We start from the raw sequence: 15,358 nt of genomic DNA, 5'->3' as shown, positions 1-15,358 counted from the left end.
GATGCAAGCCACGACCACACTACCACCAGCGATTTCCATGTGATTTCACCTGATAAGAAGCTCACACAACAGGCATAAAACGCACCATGTACCACCTTACTGGCTGTTTACTTGAATAATTACTTGAAAAATGTGCAGCAATGTTTAATTAATTGAGGAATACTTTGTTGCTACATTCCAGTGTTTTAATTTAATTTGTTTTATATTAGTATTTAACTTTTCAAAGAAGTGTGTAAAATGTTATATACATTTTTGCTGTGTTATCAAGAATTGTGAAATTTCACTGGTAATGGTGTTGACATATTGGTATTGTGATAACCCTAGTATACACTCACTGAGCACTTTATTAAGAACACTATGGTCCTAATAAAGTGGCCAATGTGGTTTTCTGGTTGTGAGGTGTTGTGCTCACTACAATTGTACAGAGTGGTTATCTGAGTTACCATCGCCTTTCTGTCAGCTCAAACAAGTCTGGCCATTCTCCGTTGACCTCTCTCATCAACAAGACATTTCCGTCTGCCGAACTGCCTCTCACTGGATGTTTTTTGTTTTTGGCACCATTCTGAGTAAACTCTAGAAACTGTTGTGCATAAGGCTGGGTGACAAAACTATATCGATATTTATTGAAAAACTAAATTTCGTTCTACATCTTGACGATCAAATCAGGTACCTCTTGCTAAAAACGCAAGCAGTTTGGCAAAGTTATACATAAAACTAGCTAACTGAATCACTGTGATGAAATCAGGAAGTATTAGGAAGCATACTACCTGCATAAGCCTGGCGGATGGCAGCGGCGAGGTCTCCACAACAGTGGAATCCCTCATCCTTCCGGTTTTCGGCACAGTGTAAAGGGTTCAAAATGGGCAAGGAGGAGGCGGGAACCGGCAGAAGAGTCAACATAACTTTAATGACATAAATGAACTAAAATAAACATAAACACACGGACACACATACAGTGGCCGCTTGTGTCTCTCTCAAACTGCTGGTCTTTATCCCCTCCTGGCTGATTTGGACAATTCAGTGCTGGGTATGCATCCTCACGGCCCAGCCATGTCCTCCTCCTTGTCACATATTGTGTACCAAACAAGACAGCACTGACAATACAATACAGCTATCGACTAAACGCAACAACAACTCCGAAATCAATACCATTGCTGTTTATTTATGTACCATTTAGTTAAATGTTTTTTTTCATGATCCATATCCCTGTCATAGGCAAGAAAGTGTCGGTTGGCATTCCAACATTTGGTGCATTACCGCCACCTACTCAGCTGGAGTGTGGAGCGTCACAAGAAAGTCTTTCAGTGGAGTCAATCGTAAACTGAAGATGATGACATTGGCAAAATTTTACTTATGTAGGATTAAATCCTAAACTGAATATACTTTAAATGTATCTTACCCTCTGGAGTATACTTGTAAACTAACAAGTTCTATTTAATTCATTCTTGAGGTCAAACAAACATTTGGAATGCGGTTTCGCCCCCATTAATGGTATGAAATATATATTGTGATAAATATCGATATCGATAAAAATTTTTTTATCCATATCACCCAGCCCTAGTGTGAAAATCCCATATTCCCCATTCTGTTGGTTGATATGAACATTAACTGAAGCTGACCCGTATTTGCATGGTTTTATGCATTACACTGCTGCCACATGATTGGCTGATAAGATAATCGCATGAATAATTAGGTGTACAAGTGTTCCTAATAAAGTGTCTCTTATACATTATGGTAGATCGTCCTGAACTGTATATGTGGCATCAGTTTCTCAACAAAAGTTAATCTGATCCTCAGACATAGTCACTGTGAAGGTCAGAATAGCTGACTGGTGAACACAAAGCAATGTCATGTGTGCGATGATGTCATTGTTTTTGGACTGACAGGTGCACACTTGCCTCAGATGTCTGAAAAGCTCATCTGCCTCATGTGTGCCAGGAGACCATCAATATTCATAAGCCACATCCCTCCCAACACAACAATCATTATCATAATGCTGCTTTAACGGCTTGTTGTAATAAAACTAAGCAAACAGGCACAACTGCAACACTAACAAATCTCAATTACTTCCCACATTCCACTCTCTTCAAAGTTATTTAGCAACTTACACCATGTGTTGTGCCAGCTCTCATTAACTTCCTGATTTTGAGCACGGCCCTCGTCTGCCTCTCCCTCTTTGTGAACATTTTGAATTGAAGAAAGCAGTTGAGCGTGGTGAAACAGGAAGTATGAAAAACCACCCAAACAACCTCAAGATTGACAGTCCCTCCTCTCTGCTTTTACCCTTTAGTAAGACAGAACAGAAAGAGGGCCCTGTCCAGCCCCCGTCCTGACCAGCTTCACTTCAGCTTAAAGTCATCTACACACAGATCGGATGAAGTGGCTTGGACGGAGCCATAACGCAGCCATCCTGATGTGAATATTGAGTCTGTCTCTTTCATTCTCTGTATTTGAACACTTTCCCTCTCTCCCCATGCAGTTCTTCAGCTCAAACTACAACAGAGAAGGACACGAGAGGAGCTGGTCAGCCAAGGAATCATGCCCCGTAAGTCAATATTTCACTCTGTACTTATGTCAAGCATTCATGCTGCTGTATTACACATACTTTTCATGTGTGCAACCTCCTGCAGATAAAATTCAGAGTGTGGTGTATTAGCTGTATGTCAGTAATTTTGAGTTAGCATTAAAGGGATGGTTTACCCAAAAAATTTAATTCTGTCATCTTTTACTGACCCGTTTGTTTTCCAAATCAATATGGCTTTCTCTTTTTCATCTGTTGAATACTATTTTTGTGTTTGCGTTCGAAAAGAAAGTTATTTGGTTTTGGAACGACAATGGTGATTTAATGTCAGAATTTTCATTTTACATCATCAGTTTAAGAAATGTTTGTGCCAGCTACATCATGAATACAATGTATAATGCAAATGTTCAGATATTCAGTAGAACAGTGACAGCTGTTATTTTTTAGATGTAATATAGCTGCCTAAAATTTGTAAATTGCCAATCGCTTTATCGTTTGATTAAATGTTTTCAGTAACAACAGAATACCAGTGACCCTTAAAAAGCATGCACACTCTTTCCATGCACACTGTTGATTTTGCATGAACTAGTCATAAAGTTTGATCTGATATTTAAGTTACAACAATAGAATCTGCTTAAGCAAATAACACACAAACAATGATACATTTTTATGTCTTTATTGAACACACTGAGTAAACATTGACAGTGCAGGGTGGAAAAAGTATGTGAACCCCTAGATTAATGATGTTTCCAAACGCTAGTCACAAACGTTTTCATGCAACTGAATTTGTTGGTATGGTGCTGTTGTGGTGCATCTGTGGCTACATGTATTTTATGACTTTCTTAAGGATATTGCAACATTCACAGCAACTCATTCTGTATGAAATTGACACAGTCCTGCCACAATGTGTTATGCTGCAATCATTCAAGAATATTGAGGTACATAACATCTGGTCCCTGTCAGGTTATGCATTATTATTCACATTGCAGCTTAAAAGTGCATGTTGCTAATGAGCTTTTATTTTAACATGCATTTATTGATGTGACTCGTTTGCAACTAGTTGCACCTGGTCTATCTAGTTCAGCCCCCATCCTGAATTCCGTACTAGCATGGTATTTGTATGCAGTCTTGGCTTGATTGCCGAAACTCAGTCATTGTGAAAGGGCTTGTTGTTATCAGGTGGATCGACTTCCCCTATTGTTTCTACTTCCTTATTCTGTGTTCTGCTCATCTGGCAAGAGGATTTGTAGTCTTCACACTGTGCTGTCTGTGTGGTGTCCCTGTAGGAAGAGGAAGTGCCACAGCAGCTCTAGCTCTGCTCTTTGATAGTAATGGCCAAAGATGACCTATTTGGTTAGTTTTATAAAGTACTGAACTCTAAACATTGCAATATTCATTGACAGTTTCAGCATTTAGTTTGACGTGTTTTTCCAGAGCCTACGGCTTTGATCATTAGCATCTATAAACATAATATGAAGGGATATGAAGGTTAGTATTTGAAAACAGGAGAGAGGTCAGTCTCTGATGTCACATAATGGTTTTTCCTCTACCTTTTCTTGCTATTTGAAGAGAGTCAAGAGCAAACTTTCATATACATTACGTTTATGCATTTGGAAAACACTTTTACTCAAAGTACTTTTACTGTCCATTTGAACTGATTTTGTGTTCCCTGGGATTCAAACCCTTGACTTTAGTATAGTTTGTGTCATGCGCTACCAATTAATTAAAGGCCCTTTTCAAGGAAGCATAACACAGCATACACTAAAATCTTAAATCTTGTTTTGTTCCAATGAGATTTTAAGTGTCCCCCAGGTTTATTATTGTGAGTCTCTCCCACCTAGAAACTGGGTGGATGAGCATGACCAAACCCTACCTTTAGGCTTCTGAAATTTCATCATATGTTACCCAATCTCAGCTGTTACATGACAAACATTCTTACTCTGTGGTATCCCTTATTAATATACAGTAGAACACATATTTTCTGTTTCAGTGTTTTAATTTCCAGCTATATATAGAGTATATAGTGTATATTCTAAGTACAGTATACAGCCAGAGAATCAATATACTAGTACTAGTCATGTAAGAAAAATATGCATAGAAGAGATCAGGAATATCAGTCTTTCTGTTTTAACTCACCATAATCTATCCAAGAGTCAGGTAACAGTGTCTGGATTTACTGTAGAGCATAAAGCAACAAGACAAGATGGTTGCAGCAGTGTGGTTTGAAAGAGACAGCAGATCGTCTATTTTCAACTCTTTTTAACACCTTTGTAACCACCACATACCATGGCCTGAGTTTTTAACAAAAATGAGTCAAAGAAAGTAATAATAAATAACACTTCAACATTGGAACTGTTGAGCACAACATTGAGTTTGATGTCTTAGTGTTTGATGGATTCACACTTGCTGTCATTACACAGCTCCATTTCTTTCAGCAGGTCATTCTCAGTTTATTTTTTGTACTAATCTGATCCTCAAGGGATGTTCTCTTTTTTTTCTTTCTTTTTTTTTTACCTTTAAGTTTGACCTTTTAATGACTAATTTGACACACTAAATAGTTCCTCAATGTCATTGACCTTCAGCAATTGAGACCATCTCTTTTTCTATATGCAGCACTAAAGAGTCCGGCTGCCTTTCACGAGCAAAGGAGAAGTCTGGAGAGAGCACGCGTGAGTGAATTTATCTCTTTACCTCTCGAAGGCACTTTGTTAAAAATTTGTATTGTTCTCACCTTGCATTGACACAAACTTTTCTTTTAATCTTGCAGACGGAGGATTACCTGAAAAGGAAGATCAGGAGTCGGCCAGAGAGGTCTGAACTGGTGAGGATGCATATTTTAGAAGGTGAGTGCCACGTTGTGCCCTCTTAAAGGTAAAGTGTGTCATTTTTTTTTTTTGTTAAAATACTTATCCCAGCTTAATGTGCAGAGATAACTATAAGCAAGCCATTTGTAGGTTGACTTCCCCTAAAAGTGTGAACAATGTGGCTCTGTGGCACTATCAAAACATAGCTCTGTTTTTTTGAGTATCTTGTTTGGGAAACATGTTAAGTACACACTTCAGCTTTAAGTATGAAAATGGAACTATTAAGTATGACAAAACAATTCTGTTCTGTTTAATTCACATTTATTCATTTAGCAGACGCTTTTATCCAAAGTGACTTACAAATGAGGAACATGGATAAATCTTTTTCAAGTCGTCTTATGCAGTTTCCTTCACTTGACTTATCTATTAACTATCTTACCTGAACTGACCCGTTCCTGTATCTTTTTATCAACCCAAAGTTCTGCTATTACTTGAACTACTGTCTGTAACTTTATCAGTTGAAAAATTATATACCCGATACAGTATTTAATTTTTTTGTTAAGGCAGAAACAGGCAGTTGAATTGATCAATCTCCAAAAAAAGCAAAAATAGTCAATACTAGACTCTCAGAGGAGAATTTTGGTGTTATTAACGGGGAAGGAAGTGTTTCATTTGTTAATTGATTTCCCCCACAGAGACTTCAGCCGAGCCCTCACTGCAGGCCAAGCAGATGAAGCTGAAGAGAGCTCGATTGGCTGATGACCTCAACGATAAAATCTCCCACCGTCCTGGACCCATCGAGCTTATCCACAAGAACATTTTGCCTGTGCACACACTCATTGGTTAGCCCTTAACATTGTCAAAAACAGCAATTATGTCTCACACTTTTACACCAATGTCAGCAATATTGTAATGTCACAAAAGCTATGCAGATACATGCTGTGCAAATATGGGAAAATGAGTCATTACCACGAAGCTCACATCATCTCAAAACTGAAAATTGTCATATTTTTCTCACCCTCATATTGTTCCAAACCTGTATGACTTTTCTTTTCCTATGGAACACAGCTCTTCCTTACAATGAATGTGAATTGGGACCAGGGGCTTTAAAGCTCAAAAAGGACAATAAATGTATCATAAAATAGTCGGTACACCTCAAGCACATTATTACAAGTCTTCTGAAGCTATATGATAGCTTTGTGTAAAGAACAGACTTACATTTTCTGAAAGTTAAAATCCTGCTTGACAGCCCTGGTGAACATTAACTTTCATTGAATGGAAAAGAGCAGCTTGGACCATGAATGTTAACAGTGCAAATAAATGATGACAGGATTTTCACTAACCCATTCCCTTGAAGTGTTACATAGCATGAATCATTTATAGATCTAGAAGTATCTCTCCTAATTTGATACTTAAATGTATGTGTGCACAGATCAGACATTATTTCTTGTCTGGACTCTTAGGTACAGAGTCTCCGAAGGGTGAGAGCTCCTCATTGGATGAGGACAGTAGTGATGCCCTGTCACCAGATCCACAGGGTAGTCAGGACTCTCCTTTGGGCCTTGCCCCGCAACACTCCCCCTCTGATTTGCTGAATATGAATGGACACCCCTCGCCCACTCAGGTACACAACTGAAATGGCTTTTCAGCTAAAGTCACAATTTATTTGAAGCCAATTTGTCCAAATTGTTTGGTAAAATTATTCATTTTTACTTTTACTTATTAAAAATACTTGATATGGGTACATCAGGCTTAAACACTTCAAAAAGCTGTAAATACATCAAACAAATCTCTGTAAATATACCCCTGGAACACCTGCTTTGACATTTTTTACTTTTTCATCTCTCATGAGTTTGCATCCCTGCAATAAGCTAGAGGGCAGCACTGCTCTACACTTCAATTAGCTCGTACACCTTCAGCGTGTGCAGTGTTCTGATCTAAATCACCTCATTTTCCCTCAAGGATATAACAAAATATTCAAGATTAGGATTCAAAATGTAAGAATCTGTGATACTTTTATATTGATCGTCCACTATTCTGAATATTGGTGGTATTTCTATTTACCTACAATATACTTTGAATGATGGTTACATAAGAAATGTATTATAAATCACATGCCGTATTTTACAAGTGAATATATTGTAGTTCCTCAGTCAGGCCCCACCTCCTCTGCTCCGTGCATCTGACCGCTCTCCACCACAGACTCTAGCCAATGAAACCACTATGGTGAACTCTTCCCGTCCACCTACAGGACAGACAAAGGTAAAGTGATATGCATCAAATATTTACATTTACATAATACACATACATAATTGGAAAAAATGTAATTGATGGTATAACCTGTGATTACATTTATCAATTAGAACCAATCTCCTTTCTTCCTTTTATCTTAATTTGCTTTGACGCATCATAAGCAGCAGTCCAAATCCGGCACAGATCGGACTTCTCAGCGACTCAAGAAACCCAAAGATAACAAGCCCAAAGTGAAGAAACTTAAATATCACCAGTATATCCCCCCTGACCAGAAGAACGACCGTGAACCTCCTCCCCAGCTGGACTCCTCGTACGCCAAGATCCTCCATCAACAGCAGCTTTTCCTTCAGCTTCAGATCATCAACCAGCAACAGCAGCACTACAACTACCACACTATCCTACCTGCTCCTCCCAAGTGAGTGCAACCGCACAGGACATGCATTCGTGTGGTATAACTATGCATATGCATATCTGTGTATATGTCTACCAGAGCTCTCAATTGGTGGGTCGTGACCAGGGGCCTCATGTATAAATGTTGTATATACGGACAAAAATGTTGCATACGCCACTTCTCACGCTCAGGATGGGATTAATAAAAAGTATTTTTGACGTAAAAATGTGCGCACCTCCACAATAGCTGTACTCCTTGCATACGCACTGTTTTTCTGCTGTGTGTGAATTTGCAAACTGAAGTAATCAATAAGTAATGAACTGAACATACTGATTATAATCTCTGCTTTTCATTTATTACACCTCATTTAGAATAAAAAAGTATGTAGTTAAGCACTTGAATGAAAATTAATCGTTATCCAGCCAATATTTGGTTATATTTATTTTATGTAACTAATTAAAAAGGCATTTAAATATAAGATGTAATAAGGAAATATTGGTAGTGGATGCGCTGCGTTTAAAGGACTTTCCAGTGGCATGATAGAAGAAAACGTACTTAAATTAAAGCAAGGATTTCTTGGCTTGTGATGTTTTCGGTTCCAAAGGCTGTGTTCTATTAGAGAAATCATGTCTTAAGGGTAAAACAGTATTTGAATGAAGAGATCTGTGATGTGCATTTGTCTCTGACTGGCTTAAAATGGCTTGGTAAAACAGATGGTATAATGACAGATACTGCTGGACACATTTAGTTGCTGAATGGACCATTGTTAAGACTGGTGGTGGAGGTGGGCTGTCTGGACAGGTCCTATCAGAAACTCGGTACTGTACAGCTGCAAATAGGTACAGCACTCCACATAAAATGTGCTGGCTGCTTCACTTCATTTCAACTCTAATTGCAATGCAAATCCCATTGTTCCTTATAAAAACATTATGAAAAATACCCAGCTGTTTTTTGACATTTTAAATATCAGTGAAATACAAAACACATTATATTTTTCGTATTTTTAAAAAGCTCTTTTAATTTTCAGATGATGTCAGACAACAATTTAACACTGCACACATCCTTTTATAATCTTTGTTCTGTTTCCAGTATTAAATATTTAACTTCTCTACAAAAACACCCTTAAAACAATTTAAAACATTGTCTGAGAATCAAAATTGCATAGATTTATGCTTGCAACAATACAAAAACATTTGCTAAGGTATAAGATATATTCTCTAAAAACAAGTTAACATCTTATAAGATAATGTATCTCGGTTAACAGATCTTGTTTAAAATATGTCAAGATATTTTACTCTAAAACCAGACAAAGATTAAGAAATTATTTTAGCACCATCATCTAACTTATGGGCACTTGAGGCATTAACAGTCAGTATTATCTCCCGTGTTTATAGTTCTCATACTGTTAAACGCAGTAGTCTGTGTGGTAACATGTCTGGATGGTGATATGCATATAGTAATTGTAAATAAATGAGGATATGCATGGTAAAAACAGGCGTTGTACGCTCCAGGTTCACTTGCAGTGAGGATAAACATGGTTTGTACTGGTCACACAATGTGTTATGTGCAGTGAATTATTGGCTAGAGAGATTAATGTGAACTCTGTGTGCATGTCCAGATTTCCTACTGAAAAGCAGCAACCATCCGCCAATTCTGGTCCCTTGTCATCCGAGACAAAATCCACCTGCTCTACAGCTTCCTCCAATAAGAATGGGCTTACTCGTCAGAGCCAGCCTACAGTGGGAGGAGCTAAGCCAAACACTTTGCCTGCAAACCTGGAGGAATTCAAAGTGGGTAACAGTTGCAATTTATTCACTCATACAGGGTTTCCACAGTCATGGAAAACCTGGACATATTTAAAATGGTGATTTCCAGGCCTTTTTGAGTAGTATCTAAATGAAATCATTTTTAAAAATCTTTCCATTATCACGTGTGATGGAAATTCAATGGTCAAAATGTGTGGGAACCCTGCTCATACAAAAGCAATAGTTCATATAGTGGAACTAGTTTTTTCTTTATTTCCCTTCTAGGTTGCTGAGCTTAAACATGAGCTCAAACTGAGGGGTCTGACAGTATCAGGCACTAAGAACGATCTCATCGAACGACTAAAAAACTACCAGGAACAGAACTGCGGTTCCTCAGCATCAGCAGCTGGAGCTGTGAGAACTGTATCTGCTCAGTTACAGCAGGTGTCAGCTCAGACATCTGGTGCCTTCCCACATGAAAGGAAAGATGCGACTGTTAAAATGTCCGCCTTTCCCATGGCAGCTTCCACCAGGGTCCACACCACAACTCCACCTCAAATCATGCGCTTCAGCAGCACTAGCTCCTCTCCTCCTGTATCTCCTACCCCCTCTGATCGTTCTTTGGCTGGATTGAGTCCAGATGAGGCCAGCTGCAATGGGGATGTGTTTGGAGAAATGGTAGGTCTGAGTCGCCTGCATGTGTTAAAGCTTTTTTATCACACTAAGAAAATTATGTGTGGCTGTATTGCTGAATGAATATCTTACAAACTTTTCTTTTTTCCTTAACAGGTTAGCTCACCTCTCACCCAGCTTACCCTGCACCCCTCTCCAGATCATCCCTCCTCAATTAAAGAGGAGCCTCTTGGGCAGATGCAGGCCTCTTGTAGCTTTTCTCGCCCAGGTCCACTGTCAGCTGCGCAGCCTCAAGATCCAGGTTTGGTGAGAACAGCAGGATCAGCAGTGCCTCCTCTGAACAAAGACCAAATGCTTCAGGAGAAAGACAAGCAAATAGAGGAGCTGACACGTATGCTCAAGCAGAAGCAGAGGCTGGTGGAGACCCTGCGCTCTCAGCTGGAGCAGGGTAAGCATGGAGCAGCCACAGATGGCATGGACAAGACCGCAACCTCTGAAATACCATCCCTCCCCAACGGATTGGAGGTGAGGGTAAAGGAAGAGATCAAGGAGGAAATGGACACATCAGAGTACTTGCAGAAGCAGGTCCAGCCTCTGAAAAAGATGCAGACACCGTGTTCACAGCAGACACTGCTCAAGTTGCAGAAGATTCACCGTCTACAGCAGCAACAGCAACAACTGCAGCATCAGCAAATGCTGGTGGACCTACCAAACATACAACAACAGAAGACACAGTTACTGCAACAGCATAATCAGCAACAGCAAATGCTAGTGGACCCAACAAAACTTCAACAAGAGCAAGGGAAGATACAGGTATTGCAAAAACAGCAGCAGAAAACACAGCTACTGCAACAGCAGCAGAAGACACAGTTACTACAACAACAGCAGCTGCAGAAGAATCAGTTACAGCAGCAGCAGGATCAGTTACAGCAGCAGCAAAAGACACAGTTGCTGCAACAGCAGCAGAAGACACAGTTACTACAACAACAGCAGCTGCAGAAGAATCAGTTACAGCAGCAGCAGGATCAGTTACAGCAGCAGCAGAAGACACAGTTGCTGCAACAACAAAAGCTGCAGCAGCTCATCATCCAGCAGAGTCAGCAAAAGCAACTAAAAACCAATCAGAAGCAGCAGCAGAAATCACAAAATCAGCCACAGCAGCAGTCACAGACACCGCAGGTATGCAGCATTTCCCTCTCTTTTGATAGCTCAGATATATTTGTTTGAATGTCATTGTGAAGACTGTTTGCAAATGTTTTTCTTGCAATCCTTGCGCTCTCTTAATTTATTTCTTATACAGATTTCACAAGTGTTCGTCAACCAACAGTCTGGTACTCAAATTACCACATCTATTCCACTGGATCTCCTGAAGGCTCACACCACACCCACACTGGTCACTGATAGCAACGGTAACCGTTATCTGATTGCAGTAACCAGTAACAGTGTGGATAGCCTGTCAGGAAAGTCTACTCAGAACAAATCCAATGGACGCATTACTCTTCAGGTAAATGAAAATATGTAGATATATCTGGCCTTATTTATGCGATAAATGCAAAGTCAATGGGCATGGCCATACATTTTTGGGTGTTTTCTTGCAAGCATGTGCCAAGTCTAGGCATAAGTGGGTTTGGCGAAATTGCACGTGCAAAGCACTAATGGGCTGGGTCAAGTGCAATTTAATTCTGAGGCTCTTCTCCATCACCGTCAGCGTCCAATCATATAGTCCATTCCCTGTCAAATACAGCATGTTCATAAGAAGTTGGTAGTGTATATGGGCTGCATGCAATGAATTAGAAGAATAGAAATTAATGAAACACCAAAATTTGTTACCAAAAATATGTACAAAAAAATCCAATTACTATTAAAACCAAAATATAATCAAAATAAGGAATTGGTCAAAAATCCTATATAACCACCACATGTAAAAATCTAACATTTTACCCTCTCCAACTTCCACCAGCCTCAATTGCAGTGACTTAAAATCACTCAACAACAATAGGTGTAAAAAATATTAATACTAATTATAGTATAAGTATAATTGTAAATTTAAACATTATAATAAGAAGAAGAATTGAAAAATAATCCTTGGCTTTAACACAAAATTTCAGGGACATCATTTAATTTTCCATTTTATTTTCAGAGTTTGGACATTAACTGTATTGCTACCTGCTGGTGGAGTCTCCAAACTGCAAATGCAGTAACTGATTTTAGACTTTGCGCTGAAAACAGACATGATTTTGAAACGTCTTCTCAAGAAATTAGCAAATTGCACTTTGTGGCACTTCATTAAGATACAATACACCCACAGTTTGCGTGCATACACCCACAGATATCGCAAACACGCCCACTAGCGCTATGCACTGGCACAAAAATTGCACTTAGAAAAAGTGCTCTCAAGAAAATGTATAAGACGTTGCACATGGCCGTTCATCTTTATTTCTTCTTGACTAAAAATCATTCATAAACCTCTGTTTTGGTTATGGGTTTCAGAGATTACAATCTACCCCTACCAAGCTCCCTAGCCAATCATCTACTGAAATAGCTGGTTCTGCCAACCAATCACAAGCTGTCAGAGAGCCCATCACCAAAGTAAGTGCATGTTCTCAAATCGGTTAATGTTCTGAAAAGGAGCATGTATATTTCTAAATGGGTATCTTTACAGCTCTTTGTCACTTAAAGTTTTTAAAGTAAGCATTGCTCTCCTACTTTCAGGTGCAGAAATCAGGGCTCCACTTGAACACCACAACAGTTCAAGAGTCTAACCCACCAGTATCTTCCCCACCCAGCTTTGAGCCCTTCTTCTTTGAGGAATCTAACCCACTAAGCAAACCCTCCTCACCCCCTTCATTTAAGGTATACTGTAGCAGTGTTAGATAAACTCACGTATCATGCATACCCAAGCATTTCCATTTTTTTTTTCCCCCTCTTCTTTTTTGAGCTTTCTGTTTTCCCTCCACCCATCATCTCCTTCTCTTTTTAGGAGGAGGTTTGCCCAACCTTTGATCGGCACACTTTGTTCACACCTTCCTCCCCAAAGCTGAACCCTCACCCCCCTAAAAATTTAAAAGTATGATTCTTTCATTCTTTTTTTCCTTCTTTCTTTCTTTCTTTCTTTCTTTCTTTCTTTCTTTCTTTCTTTCTTTCATGGCTTCCACTGTTTTGTCTTCTATTAATTTTGAAAAATGCTCTTTGCTTTACAGGAAAATCTCTCTAACAACCAGCAAATAGATGACCTGTTTGAAATCCTAATCAAGAGTGGAGGTAAAAAAAATAATGTGAACATTAGAAATAATTTGTAGTGCTCTTAGACAGGAAATATAATTTATTTCACTGTGTGCATGGTTGTAGCTTGAAAACTTAAATTGTTTGTGGTTGGTCTCTCTTGTTGGCCCTTTTGAACCAGAAATTTCATCAGGATTCAAAGCTAATCAGGACCCCTCCCTGTCAGACCTCCATTCCAGCCCTCCCACCTCCTCCCCAAATTCTTCTCCGCTGCACCTCTCACCATCAACACATCATGTTGACCCTTCCCCTTCCCATCAGCTCCCAGACACACAGGACAGTCCCTGCTCGGAAACTGGCCGCCTTGAGGACTTCCTGGAAAGCACCACTGGGACACCTCTTCTCGGCGCGGAGCCAGATGGTCCATTGACTTTGATTGATGACCTCCACAACCAAATGCTGAGCACTTCCAGTATTCTGGACCATCCCCCATCGCCAATGGACACCAGTGACCTGAGCTTCTCGCCCCACCCAACCAGCCTAGACTTTGAAGACCCCACCCTGGATGGCATGGATTGGTTGGACATACCTGTGGGAGGAGGGAGCAATAATTGTAATGGTGGGGGAATGGTTCTAGCCCCTCTGAGTTCACACACCCCACCCAGTGTATTCTCTGCAGACTTTTTGGACAGTTCAGATCTTCAGCTCCATTGGGACTCCTGTTTGTAGCATTTGGTCTTAATTGCTTAACAACACACAATTTAGCACCTTCAACCTTACTGTGTTTAGGCTGTACACAAAAAAACTTCAGACACACATGCTGTTTCGTAAAATGCAAAGCTTTATTTTTCTTTATATTCCACAAGATTGCCGGATGGTATTTAAACAGATCCTGCATCTGATTGGTCATCTTAAGCACTGAATTTTAAGCTCTCATGTACTTAATCATACATGTACAATCTACAATTTTACATTACATGACACTGTTGCCTTTGCCAACAGAGCGACCAATCTGAATCCCTCGCCACCAGCTTTCCACTCCTAAGAACCCAACTTATGCAGGCCTGACCATTTTATCTCCATTAAATCCTTTCATTGGTTCAACTATTAAACCAGTTGTCTGTATCCACGAGATGAGGTCATTCAATCCTTTTGATAGCTTTTAACTCTAAGCACACCAGGCAGCACAGTCTTCACTGGGAGAGATGATTATCCTTCTTTAGCACCATATCTGCCCAAGAAAGATATGAGCTACGAACAACTATATATTGCTACAGTGGTTCTGTCGTTCAGGCAGTGCTAGGGATTTTAATGTATTTCTTCTCTCTTATAAATTCTTGACACAATTTCATACAATAAATGTACTCAAATCAACAAACTCAAAGGATGAAAAATAGAAGATATAATACCACTCCTTATTTGGCATGTTAGCTCGTCCTACTTGGCACTTAAGCTGACCTGACTGGTGCTCTGGTCTAAAGAAACAACCCAATGTAATGGCCTCTGCAGGGAACCAGGTTTGGTGACGTTCACCAGATCTCTATGCATTGCTGTACTTAGGATCATAATATTGACAAGACCTTTGTTTTTGCTCTGATTGTAACAATTAGCTGGTGGAGGTCAGTTTTGGGGTTCAGGTTTCAGAATATTTGAAACTACTTATTTTTTTTAAAAAGAAAATTAATTAAAAGGGTAAAAAAATGCCTTGTGGAGTGTTTTATTTTTGCACCTGCACTCACATATACATGGTGCATTTAGAAAGTATTATTTACATATGATTACTACTTAA

General features: G+C 39.4%; 1 protein-coding gene across 6 annotated transcripts in view; it reads left to right on the top strand.

Annotated features, from left to right (window-relative positions):
* The window catches only part of mrtfab (myocardin related transcription factor Ab), a 39,280-nt gene extending 24,752 nt beyond the window's left edge, over window positions 1–14,528 (top strand). For 2 of the 6 annotated variants that reach the window (XM_052102533.1, XM_052102539.1), the window contains 16 exons: window positions 2,480–2,545; window positions 5,135–5,190; window positions 5,289–5,364; window positions 6,021–6,167; window positions 6,789–6,949; window positions 7,471–7,587; window positions 7,740–7,993; window positions 9,588–9,759; window positions 10,000–10,392; window positions 10,504–11,526; window positions 11,648–11,851; window positions 12,838–12,936; window positions 13,060–13,200; window positions 13,328–13,414; window positions 13,548–13,608; window positions 13,751–14,528. In XM_052102533.1, coding sequence (XP_051958493.1) covers window positions 2,480–2,545; window positions 5,135–5,190; window positions 5,289–5,364; window positions 6,021–6,167; window positions 6,789–6,949; window positions 7,471–7,587; window positions 7,740–7,993; window positions 9,588–9,759; window positions 10,000–10,392; window positions 10,504–11,526; window positions 11,648–11,851; window positions 12,838–12,936; window positions 13,060–13,200; window positions 13,328–13,414; window positions 13,548–13,608; window positions 13,751–14,298 — 3,605 coding nt within the window. In that variant the 3' untranslated portion in view covers window positions 14,299–14,528. The remainder of the gene's footprint in view (window positions 1–2,479; window positions 2,546–5,134; window positions 5,191–5,288; window positions 5,365–6,020; window positions 6,168–6,788; window positions 6,950–7,470; window positions 7,588–7,739; window positions 7,994–9,587; window positions 9,760–9,999; window positions 10,393–10,503; window positions 11,527–11,647; window positions 11,852–12,837; window positions 12,937–13,059; window positions 13,201–13,327; window positions 13,415–13,547; window positions 13,609–13,750) is intronic. The other 4 variants (XM_052102535.1, XM_052102534.1, XM_052102538.1 and 1 more) reach the window with 4 other exon arrangements.
* The last annotated feature ends 830 nt before the right edge of the window (window positions 14,529–15,358 follow it).

This window comes from Xyrauchen texanus, chromosome 33, assembly GCF_025860055.1.
Source record: "Xyrauchen texanus isolate HMW12.3.18 chromosome 33, RBS_HiC_50CHRs, whole genome shotgun sequence".
NCBI lineage: Eukaryota > Metazoa > Chordata > Actinopteri > Cypriniformes > Catostomidae > Xyrauchen > Xyrauchen texanus.
Note: the sequence above shows the minus strand (reverse complement) of the source record. Positions and strands in the feature narration are given on the sequence as shown.